The 13,099-nt window shown below is 43.1% G+C and overlaps 2 protein-coding genes across 2 annotated transcripts in view; one reads left to right on the forward strand and one right to left on the reverse strand.

The window, feature by feature from the left end:
* dgkh (diacylglycerol kinase, eta) overlaps positions 1–8,012 on the reverse strand; it is a gene marked incomplete at its 5' end in the record, with an annotated part of 70,709 nt that extends 62,697 nt beyond the window's left edge. Inside the window, one exon of the mRNA XM_084544389.1 lies at positions 7,638–8,012. Within this exon, the coding sequence (XP_084400515.1) occupies positions 7,638–8,012 (375 nt within the window). The remainder of the gene's footprint in view (positions 1–7,637) is intronic.
* A 2,562-nt stretch (positions 8,013–10,574) lies between these two features.
* Positions 10,575–13,099, forward strand: part of vwa8 (von Willebrand factor A domain containing 8) — a 75,297-nt gene continuing 72,772 nt past the window's right edge. Inside the window, exons 1-3 of the mRNA XM_084545073.1 lie at positions 10,575–10,825; positions 12,742–12,819; positions 12,906–13,036. Of these exons, the coding sequence (XP_084401199.1) occupies positions 10,687–10,825; positions 12,742–12,819; positions 12,906–13,036 (348 nt within the window). The 5' untranslated portion in view covers positions 10,575–10,686. The remainder of the gene's footprint in view (positions 10,826–12,741; positions 12,820–12,905; positions 13,037–13,099) is intronic.

Raw genomic sequence — 13,099 nt, forward strand, 5'->3', positions numbered from 1 at the left:
CCAAAACAATCAACTGGAAAAATTGGCGAGATGGAGAAGCAGCCGGAAATACTAAAGCGGATACACGCTACTACAAAGCGGACCAATCACAGCTCTTGCCATCTGCGTCTACAGCGTTAGGGTCTGCGTAGGGTCTGGGCCTATTACTCAAGTCACCTCAGCCATGGACATAGAAGGGGTTTGAACCAATGACCTAACAGCCTCAAAAACTGCTTCTCTAACCGCTATACCACAAACCCCACCAAATACCAAATAATGCAGCTGAGATTCCCACATGTAGCACCAGCAAAACCAGAGTCCAACGGCTGAGCCTCTCCACCTTCTTGATCAGCGTATCTCCCCTGACAGGTGAGTATGTGGTGGCGAAACCCAACCTGTCCAGTTGCCCGTGTTTCAGCTTTAAATCCTTCAAGTGTGAAATTAATTGACTAATTTCCAGCATAAATATAGAACAAAAAGGCTTTCAGTTATTGTCCAGTCTCCATCTCTTGTGTAAAGATAACTTCATGATTAAATAAATGTTTATCAAATAAAAAAAAGTGACTCCTGATGATCCCAAATGTTAAAAGTTTCCATAAATGGAAATTTGTCACGTCTTCCCACTTCGCCTTATTTCTACTCCCCCCTATCTCAGCATCTATCTGCTCTGGATTATTCCGTGTCAGACTTGCACAGCTATCCCCAGTTCCTTGTACAGCAGCAGCAGCAGCAGCAGCAGCAGACCCCAGCAGGCCATTAGCTCTGCTTTCAATCACACGGCTACAGTATTACTCACAACTTTATGAGCTCTCTTCAGCTTCAGCAGAACACCATGAATAGACAGGGAGACGGAGAGGGGGCTGAGAGTGGAGATGACAGGAGAGGAGAGGCTGAGACAAGTTATTCTCTCTCACATATCGGCCGTAGCCAAGCGCGTACTCTGATTCATTTTCAGCAATTATTAAAAAAAAAAGGTTTTGATTCGAGCTGATCGTTTGATGCGATATCGATTCGTAAAAACTATTAGAAATGATCTAGTTAGAAATCTTGGTGCAGTCTCATAAGACTGGTTTGGCATCACTTATCTTGCGAGATGGTGTGACAAGATTAGTCCACGTGTGATAAAGATCCAAAACGTGACAGAAGACAGAACTATGAAAGCAGAGATTTAAGAAACTACGACGAACATGAAAGATAAGAAACTAGAGGTGCAATATTAAGGAAATACCACAAAACTCTGGCACCATTTGACTCGAAACTGAACTGAATTAGTCAAATCGGGACCCGATTTTAGTTTTCAGTCGTGAATCTGAATTCAATCGATTCAGGAATTCAGTAGCGATATACTTAGCATTTGTCTCTGTGAGACAATGATAGCATTAGTTGTGTTAAAATATCCCTAAATTAATCGATACTGAATCGAATTGAGACCATAGACTGTATATAAACATGGACAACACGTCACCACTTCCTGTCATTGGCCAAACTGATGCTATTTTCCGGGGATACGGGCGGCGCCATCTTGTGAGTTTGGAGCCAGAGTCTGATCAGTACGGTCCGAGGGCAGAGCCACGATATCGATGCCCCGCCTACACTTCCTCCAGACTCACTCACGTTTTCAATTAGTACTACGCTCTGCTCTACCTCCACCAGGAAATGTTGGATTATACACTGTACTTATTTTTTTAATTTTTTTTTACAATTCTCATGATCCCACGGGACTGCTTTATGGAGTGGTTGACATGGCATCTGGTAGTCGCCATTATGTCACATCCTGTTTCTATAGCGTCAAATATCTAAAACGAAACTTGAACATTCATCAACATTATATTAACTGCCTAAAATCACAGAAGCATCCTTGAACAAAAAATATTTGAGGTATACTTTAGTATAGTAGGTGAAGCCTTTCCTTGCACGTAAGCATTTTGAAACAGTAATCCACGCCTTCATTACTTCGCGGCTGGATTACTGTAACGCACTTTATCTTGGAGTCAGCCAATCCTCCCTCGCACGTCTCCAGTTGGTTCAAAATGCTGCCGCTCGCCTTTTAACTGGAGCACGTAAGAGGGAGCACATTACTCCCATTTTAGCCTCTCTCCATTGGCTGCCTGTGCATTTTAGAGTCCATTTTAAGATTCTTTTATTTGTTTTTAAATCTTTAAATGGTCTCGCCCCGCCTTACCTCTCTGAGCTGCTCCACCCTTACACTCCTGCCCGGTGCCTCAGGTCAGCTGATCAGCTGCTCCTGGAGGTACCAAGGGCCAAACGGAGGCTCAGAGGGGATAGAGCCTTTTCTGTTGCCGGTCCTAAATTATGGAACGATCTCCCCCTACACATCAGACAAGCCCCTTCGCTGTCCATTTTTAAAACACATCTTAAGACCCATTTTTATTCTTTGGCCTTTAACACAGCATGAGACCCTGTTTTCTGTTCTGTTTTATTATTATTTTAATACTGTTTATCATTTATTATTGTTTTTATATTGTTTTTATTGCTTTTATATTGTCTCTTATGTTTGATGTCTTATATTTTAGGTTGTATTTTATGTATAGCACTTTGTGTCAGCCACAGCTGTTTTAAAGGGCTTTATAAATAAAGTTGAGTTGAGTTGAGTTGAGTGTTTTAGTTTGGCCCAAGTCCCGCCCACTAACATGGAGGGGGTGGAGCTTATGACCTACACTGCAGCCAGCCACCAGGGGGAGCTCTACTTGCTTCGGCTTCACTTTAGAGGAGTAGTTCTGCCGTCCATCTTTATTTACAGTCTATGATTGAGACATTGTGAATCGGATTGACTCAGGAAATCTGGACCCTAGTTATTATGTGTTTAGATTAATGGGTTTTCCAAATGAGAGAACATCCACTGAGCTAAACAAATAATTTAATTTCAATTTCTGAACGAGAGGACTTCAGTAGTGATACCCAGTCCTGCTTGGGAATACCTCAAAAAGACATTAAGTATGGCAGCACAATCCATTTTGCATCCAATGAGACCATTATTTGTGTTAAAATCAATTGAATAAACGAGCAAAAGTCGTTTTGAGACTAAAATATCAGTAAATGAATCAATACTGAATCGAATCGGATCGACTCAGGAAACCAGGTCGTAGTAATTATGTGTTCAAGTGAATTGATTTCCTCTCATACGTAAAATCCATTCACCTAAACACATCGTTTATTTCTGCGTGTGCCGTCAAAGCCGATCTCAGAGATCTCAGCGCATCAGGCAGAGAGGAATGACACATCGATCGGCCTGGGTGGGCTCACAACAAGAACGACAACAACAACAACAACAACAACAACAACACTGACGTCAGGCGGATAAATTGAAAAGTTAGCTACAAATGGTTGTATTGATCTCAGCTGAGAGCAGAGAGAGAGAGAGAGGAGGGACAGAGCTACAGTATTTCTCTGTGATGAATCTGTTCCACAGTGCACTCAGCGGCCAGTTCATTAGGTACACTGGTGTAATGCTTTCTAATGTAACAGTCCTGCACTAAATCCTCATCATGAGGACTGTTGGAGTGTTCAGCAGAAGCTGAAACAGCGCCAGAACGGTTAAACTGGACTGAATCAAAATGACTAAAATGTCAAAATAAAAAGAACAGCACGACAAACCGCAGCCTCCAGAACGAAAACACAAACTAATGCTGAACACCAGAAGATTTACTGCATGGCTGTTATAGTAGAATGGATCTATTTTCACTAGTGCACTTAATGACAGGGATTCTTGAAGACAATCTAGAACTGACAAACTACTGCAACTGCTATTTAACATAGCAGATTGATGGATGGATGGATGGATGGATGGATGGATTTATAGATGAATGGATGGATGGAGATATTTAAGTTATATAATCATATAAATCTATAACACTCTGTAACAAAATATACAGTAGTGGCAGCAATGACTTCTGTCCAGTTGGTTCCTCACAGGGAGGCGTTGTACGCAGCATGATTTAGTGCAGGACAGTTACATTAGAATATTACAGCGCATCCATTTTCACTTCCCACCTCATTTCGCAAACCTCCCTCAGTTCCTCATTTAATTTGAGTTAAATATAATCTCATTTGTTTTTATTTTTCTTTGCAACTAGTAGCCTATTCAGTCATTTCACCAAGAATAACAAGAATTAATTTAGCTCTATGTTGTTTTTATGTTGTCTTATACTCAAAAGTGGTAAATAATTCTTGTAACTTAATATATACATATATTTATGTATAGTATTACTATCATTACTTTTATTTATTTAAGTTTATATTTATGGCTGTTATATTAGAATTCATCAGTTTTCACTAGTGCTTGAAGAATATTTAGAAGTGAAGAAGTGAAACGTCTTTAAGGAACCCTACAAGTTTAGTTTCTCTTGTTTTATTTAGATATCACAAGCTGCTGCAATCGATATTTAGTGCAGGACTCTTATATTAGAATGTATTCACTGGTGTATCTAATGAACTGGAGTGTCCTGTGCATTCTGCCCATTTTCAAGAAAATGAAAAAACAATTATTTGTTAAATTATATTTCTTTTATGTATAAAGCTTTCGTGCCCCGTTAAGTTTCTACGAGTCAGAAATGAAGCAAGAAGGAAAAGCCTCGCCACTCTTTGTCTGCTTTGATTTCCTGACGTGCCTTTCTTGAAATTCAAACCTACATGGCGACACGTGGGACCTCCCCTTCAACCAAAGCGGGCGTCTTGCAGGCCCAGCTGCCCCCTGAGTCTGCCGGCAACCCAAAAAAAAAAATGGTGGGGGGAAGACGACGAAGGATGCGACGGAGGCAAATGTGACGGGCGAGAGTACGTATGCATGTGAACACACACTCACACACACACACGTCCAGAGCTGAGCAAACAAACCAGTGGAACAACACTCAGTGAGTCAGCGCCTGCATGATCCATTAGTAACTCTCAGCATACACAAGCAACAGTGACCCACACCACCACGATGGCGGCTCTGAGATCTCCGTTGGTGTAATGTCAACATGCAAAGCAACTGATCCAGTGACAGCGGTGTGATGGAGAGCATCCACGTTCAACGATATTAAGTTTCTCATTTACACGTGTCGAGTACAACTTACAGGTCACAGTGGATCAACAAAGGCACGGAACATTTATTCGAAAAAATAAAGTAGTTCTCTTTAAAGCAAATAAAACTAGGTATTATTTTAAATATTTGCATACATTTCCACATCTGGGTTGTAATCCTGACTCATACAAACTAAAGTAGGAGCTATAAAGTGGTAAAGGAAGAGAGTTAAGTCATTCCTCTGCCTTGTAAATGTGTAAAATGTATACAGAGAAGAAGAAAAAAAAGCACCACGGTTTATGCACCGCCTAAACTTTTATGTGTTTTTTTATGTAAAGATTTTATACATCCACAAGGATAACTTAATGTTCTTCCTTAAAAGCTCCCACTTTAGTTTCTATGGTGCGGTGACTAAGAACTGAATTGTGGACGAAGCGGTTTTTAGCCGTAGCCGAGAGGTCGGTAGCTGCCTCATCGCTAGCGGAATAGCGTTAGCATCAAAGTCAAATTGTGAGGGTGAGTTGGTGAAATCATGTCGAATCTGCCTTGTAAATGAATAAACATTATATATTAAAGAAAAAGAAAGACATATTGCTCATGCAACGCCACAACTTTTGTGTATTTTTATCGTGCACACACAACTTCTGGCAACCGCCTCCACGACGTGACCGAGTTTCCTTCGTCAGGCTAACGTTGGCTAAAAGCCTGCTGCTTCTCAGGGCGCGTGATTTCCGCAGCCTTCGTGTTTTCACCAACTCACCCTCACAATATTGCGCTGATGCTAATGCTATTTTGCTAGCTTCCACTGCTGCTGCATCGCTGACCTCTCCGGAAACAGAGCAAATCCTAGTGAACAAATTAGCTGCTACTTTCATGGAAAAATTGCAGTTAATGTCTTCTGTGAAATTTCCACGCTTTGCAAACTTCATCTCGTCGGCCACACCGGACCTTCTGCTGGGCCCGTTTTATACGTGACCCCCCCTGCTCCGGAGGGACATGCAGCCTGTAAGAGCACTGCCTGGGCTCTGTGTCTTTGCAGCAGTCAGAAAACCTCCCTCACTCAAAATCAGCCCGACTCCCATCCGCTTTTTAAAACTCCTGCCGCGAGCTCGGAGGCGACAGGTGCGTGAGGAACGGCAGCACGCGTGGAAAAATCCACCGGTTAAAATAAACAGTCCTTCTGGATCCCTCGGCAAACATTAGACGATGAGTGACGGCCGTCGGCTGGACCTGCGTTTGCTCTTCGTATCGGGCCTTCAGCCTTTGGGCCGGCTCTGCGGCGAGCGTGATCACAATAATCGCCTGTCGGATAAGTCTGAAAGGCGCGCTGGCTGCTGTTTTCAACATTCGACAACAAGAAATCAACAGAATTCTTTTTAAAATGATCCCAAAGGCAGAACTACGCTAATTTCTCCTCTCTTTCTACTCGTGCATTGTGTGCCGCCACTGTTTAGTGTCTTATTAACTACGTGTCCCTTTCCCTCCACCCCCATCTTCTTGTGAGTGTTTCTAAACCTGCAGAGCTGCATTCTACTCATCTGTGGTCCTGGTCCTCATCATCCTGCCCAGTCTTCATGGCCTCCCCTGCGGTTTTCCACTCCTACCTGAATGCATCATTCTCCAACCGTCCTCTGACGCCTCTTATACTAAACCATTACAGCAGCTAACTCATTTTATACTCTGCATGTACGCTTTAGTAGGATGTATGTTTATCTCGTTCCTCCTGCAACTCTCTCCTCCTCCTTTCTCCTTTTTCTCCAGCCCTTAAGCACATGTGTCCCTCTCCTCATATGAGCTTAAGGTTCTGCTCCAGGTTTCTTCCTGTTAACAGGGAGCTTTTCCCGTCACCGTCGCCTTATTGCTCGCTCAGGGGTCTCAGGCTCTGCCAAATGTTTTTTTAACGCTATACAAATAAAACTGAACTGAGCACTCGCTGATCGTGTTGTTTGCGTGATGATTGTGCGGCCAGACATTCCCAAGCCCAAAAAAAAAAAAGAAGCAGGTCTCTAAATATACCACGCTGAATAATGCATTTGGAGGGAGAAGGGGGGGTTTAAGGTGAGGAGTCAATAATTAAGAGGATCCACTGGTGTGAGAGGGATGGCGCTCACTCGCAGCGTAAAGGATAAGTGGGACAAGGAAGCTTGGGTGTCAGAGGTGAGGATTAGAGCAGCATCCTCTTGCTGCACGCAGGGATGCAGAACGGGAATTTGTGAATTCGTTACTGAGGATTGCACGAGCAGGAATGTGTCTAATGTCATGCAAAGGTAAAGTGATTAGAAGGACATTTAAAGGAGGGGAAACTTGTGCAATGCATAAAAAAATAAAAGAACCTTAATGTGTGTCTGCATGCAACAGGTTTTTAGAAAGCTTTTGTGTTTTTTTTGAACTGTCAGCCTGCAGCAGCCTTGGACATCCAGCGTGTGTGTGCAACAAAGCCCTCATCTGTTGAATGTCCAGGCCAGCAGGTAGGTGGGATAAACACAAGCTGTATCCACGGATCACCCAGCTGGATGTTTCCCTCTGAACAAGCCCACCCAGCCCCCCTCTGATCCCCAGCAAAACACCATCCACCGGCCCCATCCAAACATAAACACCAAGCCGGAGAGAGGCGGCGGCGGCGGCGGCGGCTTACCTTGCTCCTGATCTGCCCCGAGGTGGACACTTTCCGGATGAGTTTCTGGGGGCCTTCCTGCTCCGCTTCGCTGTCGGAGGACTCGTCCGCGGCTGCAGCCCCGGAGCCGGCGACGGCGGCGCCCACCACATGGGCATGGATCCCCGCCGCGGACGCCGGCCCTTTCTCCGGCTCCTGTCGGGGGGAGGGATAAAACCAGTCGGGGTTAGGCTTCGCTCGCTCCGCCGCCGCCGCCGCCGCCGCTCCCTTCCCTTCCTCCCGGAGGCGAGAGCTGCTGAGCGGCCGCGACGCGTCTCTCCTCGCCGTCATCTCTCGCTGCCTGTGCGATAAAAGGCGGCTGCGTTTTCTGGTGTGTGTGTGGGCTGGTGAACGCATAGGGGATGTAGCATGTCGCGGCGGCTCAGTGGGGATGGGCTCCACGGCGTGTGTTAAAAGAAAAAAGAAAAAGAAAAAGAAAAAAGGCTCCCCAGCCAGCCCCCCGCTCGGCTCGGCTCGGCTCGGCTGCTGGTTATGGCTCCAGCCTGAGCGCCCAGTCCAGACTGAGGCTGGAGACCGACCGGCGGAGTGTCCGTGGCATGGCAGACCCTAGCGGCTGCTTTACACACACACCGTGGCACAGTGGCACGAAAGAATAAAATCAGCTTTTTAAATCACAGCGTGGAGCTCAAAGAAAAACACAAACTTAACTGAACTGTTACATTAATAATCAGTTTTCTCCACAGGGTCTGAAATTAAATGTATTAGGATTTAAGTCTGCATGGATGTGTGAGTTGGATTTGATTTAATATAGAACATGCAAATCTATATGTATTACCTACCTATATATGTATTTTTTAAAACTAATCCAAGTGTAAGTGAGTGACTGTCCTGTCGTGGATGTGACTCCACGACAGGACACGAGAGATACTACGAGAAATACGGAGGATTTCCATTTTCCGTGGAGCGAATGTGAAGAGGAAATGGGCAGGGAGCAAAGCGACAACTTCTGGAATATAAAAATCTGTTCTCGACTCAGAGGAGAAGAAGAAGAAGAAGAAGAAGAAGAAGAAGAATGAGAAGAGAAGAGAAGAGAAGAGAATTCTCTTGCATCCGAGCGTAAACGCATTGTTAGTCATTTGCCTATAAAGACTACTGCTTTTTTTTATTTGATGTCTTTACAACTAATACTTATAAACACATCAAGTCGTCCTACAATGAAGATAAATCGGTTTCTAGAGCAGCAGTCCTCTTTACAAATCACGGATCACTCAGGAAAAAGACGCTTTACGCACAGAAACAGCTCCAGAGATTGAAGCAGAGCGCGCAATCACACCTCTGGAAGCTTTTCCCCCATTTCCTTTCTTTCTGAAACTGAGCAAAAAAAAAACTAGAATAAAAAAGTCCTCAGTGTTGAGTTTTACTAACCAATTCCTCCCAGGCCGGGCTGCGAGCGTAATGGTAGACATCCTCCATGGTCCTCCAAGACCTGTGCGTCCGCTCCGGGAGGTGGGGTTGTGGGGGGGAGAAAGAGAAAGGAAATCAGGGGGAAGGTGGAGGAATTCACTCAACCTGCCTGGCTGCCTTTACGCGGCTCATGCGCGCACTGAGGAAGGGACTGTGAGCTCTCCTCCTCGTCCTCCCACCGCCGGCTCCTTTTTCCCCTCCGCCGCGCCGCTCTCGTTCCAGGGCCGAGCCTATCAGAGCTCCACGTGATAAATGTCAAACCCCGCTCGGCTCGGACGCGCACGGTCTGCCACGGCCCGCTGGGGATCACGTGCACGAGTATGTGTGTGCATGTGTGTGTGAGTGTGCAGGCTATAAATATATGTATATAAATCTACCTCACAGGGCGTAATATTTAACTGGACAACAGTTTATTCCCTCAAACTGAACTAACATTTCTCCTTCTTCCTTCAGTTCCTCGTTTTATTTGATTTAAATATAATTAATAACAACTAGCAGTTTTTTTTTTTTACCATTAATAACTAGTAGTAACTAGTACTGCTTCCTATAATATTAATATTTATCATCATATTTTGGGTGTATGTTGTTTGTAGTCCCTTGCTCTATTCACTGTGACACCTATATTCCTCCTCAGGGATCAATAAAGTCTTATGTTATCTTATTTTATAGGAAGACTTATTAATTTACTTCCTAATCCACTAAAATCTGGCAAATTAGAAAACTGTCACAAGTCATAAAAGCAGCAAAAGAACAAAAAAACACAAATTTACTTCCTTTACGACTCAACTGTGTCCAATAGAAAATAGTTTGGGGCTAAATCATCTAGACTAATAATCTGTTACTTGAGTTAAAACCGTTGCCTTAAAAAAAGGGAATATTTTGAACATAATCTGTCCTAAAATACATTTAAATACAAGTTAGGCTGCCTATATGTTCTGCTGTCACATATAAATATCCTAAAACAAGAAAATAAATTAAAAATAAAGCTATTTGACCAAATTAGCTAATTAGCTAAAGTCATAAAAGCAGCAAAATAACAAAAAAACACAAATTTACTTCCTTTACGATTTACAATTTAACTGTGTCCAATAGAAAATAGTTTGGGGCTAAATCATCTAGGCTAACAATCTGTTAGCTACTTGAGTTAAAACAGTTGCCTTAAAAAGTGAATATTTTGAACATACTCTGTCCTAAAATACACTTAAATACAAGTTAGACTGCCTATAAGTTCTGCTGTCACATATAAATATCCTAAAACAAGAAAATAAATTAAAAATAAAGCTATTTGACCAAATTAGCTAATTAGAAACAAGATTGTAGTCGTTGTTTGAAAGCAGTATTTTATAGTTACAGTCATATTACGATGTTATTAACGTCGTAACAAACGGAACTCTTGTCAGCCGACGTGAAACCCACACGGAACACTTTACTTCCGGACCACTTTGTCCCCCCGTTATTTTCCTCCGACTCCGACAGTACGAGCTGTCAGATGTTATGAAATGGGGAAAAAGGCCGGGTCAGTCAGGACATACCTTGATAATTAGAGTGCGGTTTTTATTAATTTAATATATTCGCGTCTTACATGGCGACATAAACGCGTTTAAACATGCACTCTCAGATCTTGTGCAGCGGCACAGCGGCGGCTGTCGCTGCGAGAAGGATGCGGAATATTTTGGGTTCCGTCCTGGGAAAAGACGGCTGGATGTGGAGAACCCATGAGGTCAAACTTCTCAACACATCCTCAGGTCAGTTGGATATAAATAAATAAATAATAAAAAAAAACACAAGAAGCACATGAAATGGAGAGACGTTGCTATTTTCAAAAAATTTAATTAGCAAACATGTAAGTAGCTAAACTGTATGTCAGTGGTAATAGCTAACTAGCTAGACTATTAACTGTTTCTGTGATTGTGGTGGGACTGTGTGGTTGCACAGAGACAACGTTGTCATGGTTATATAGTTTTTATCATGTGGCAGTAAACTGACTTGGAGCTGAGAACATGGCACCTCTAAGTAGCTTTTAGGTGAAAGGTTAAACCGAGTATTTAAGCACGTGAAGTCATTTTACCTGCTATTTTAGCCCCAGTTTAACCTCTCATTAATTAATCCCCGTTCTATATTTAAAACCTGTGCAGTCACTACGAGTTAGCCAAGTTATTTTACAGCCATTCAGCTAAACATATGGTTTAAAGTAAGCTTTGAAACTTACCACTGCCTTTGAAGATATGTCTGGTTTCTTTAAGACTTTTTTTTTTTTTTTTTTTAACTAAAACAACATGTGTCCTTGGCTCAACACTCAGCATGTTTTATTTGTTGTTGTTGTTTCCCATGGTGCATTTCTAGTTTAACCTCATAAAAAATGGCAGTCAAAAGTCATTTCATGTGATCATGATATCCTGGGATACTATTGGTCCCATTTTAGTAATTCATTATCCAAAGATAGGACAAGATTAGATTAAAATAACAATATAGTAATAAGTTCAAGGTCAAAGAGGTTTTTATTGTCATTTCAACCACATATAGCAGGTGCAATACAAAGTGAGATGAAAGGATGTTCCTCCAGGACCGTGGAGCTGCATGAAGACATGTAAGGGACTGAGCATGAAGTGAATGTGTGCAAACTTGTGCAGGCAAGACAAAAAACCTGAGACAAGAACCAGAGACAAAGACAAACAATACAATACAGACAGTACAAAAGACTTTGGAGACAATGCACTTATAAAAAAGACTCTACACGTAAACAGGGAGCAGACTAACAGACGGAGAGGAAGAGACGGAGCATGCGCATAAAGCTTGAGCGCTGTTTACAAATCGGCTTTAGAAGAAACCAAACTCAAGGAGAAATGATATTTTGCCCTGGTAACCATAATAGGCTCAATATCTTCTCCAGCAGGAACACGAGCATGTAGTCCGCCATTGTTGTTGATGTTGTTATGAGACGTCTCGCGGGATATAAGAGGTGGAAGGCTCGAGGGGTGTGGCGATGGTGGCGATGACATCATCGTATGCGTTTCTCTCCGTTTTCCTCTGTCCACACAGAAACGCAAGAGGTGCGTTTTCGAAGTTTTCCACCCTGGGACCCGGTTTCAAAAAAGTGCGTTTTAGGGCTATACGTTTACAGGATTCGTGTGGACGATTGGCCAGAACGATGCAAAACAAATGCGTTTACACCAAAAAGCGTTTCTGTGTGGACGGCCCCTGAGTCAGGGTGATTGCAAACATTTGACCGATTAGCAGCACAGTGTGTGCAAAGGATGCAAAGATGTGTGTGTATATTAAAGGTGCAAGAAGTACTCTGTACCCCAATGTCTGTTATTATGACCTGGGTCTGGCTGTAGTTTGGGAAATCAGGAAGTGATCAGAGCAGCAGTAACGCTGTGGAAAGCAAGCAGAGTCTAAAGTGCGTTCGCGTTTAGTTACACTGACTCAAACATTAAACGGAATACGGTGTCATTTGTCAGTTGCTCATCTACACGAACACAATTATTTAAAAAAATAAATGTTTTATGGCGATCTGAGTTATGATACGTTCCGTTTCTGATCTTTTTCTTGTGTCAAAGGCTAGCAAAACATAAGTAAAGCGTCATCGTACTGTCTTGATCTCCTCTTCACTTGTCTGATTAAAGCGTTCTCTTGTGTTTCCCACTCCTTACTTTTGCAGGTGACACTATAAAAATCGGAGAGATCACTTACAAACTCAAAACGCCCAAGAGTCCAGAGCTGGTTCCTGTCAAACACAGTATGTAAAATTCTGTCTCCGTGTGTTTGGACACAATCCACAGGTATGTCCACATGAACATGCTTATTTTTGTCTGCGTTTGCTAGTTTCAGACTCCCTGCCCCAGACGGTGGTTCAGCACCTACGATGGATTATGCAGAAAGACCTTTTGGGCCAGGACGTTTTTCTCATCGGTCCCCCGGGGCCCCTGAGACGGTCTATAGCCATGCAGTACCTTGTGAGTGTTCGTGTTAAACAGACACGCTGACACTTGTAATAAACTGAAGCATTTGTTTCCAGA

Source organism: Chelon labrosus, assembly GCF_963514085.1.
Source record: "Chelon labrosus genome assembly, chromosome: 5".
NCBI lineage: Eukaryota > Metazoa > Chordata > Actinopteri > Mugiliformes > Mugilidae > Chelon > Chelon labrosus.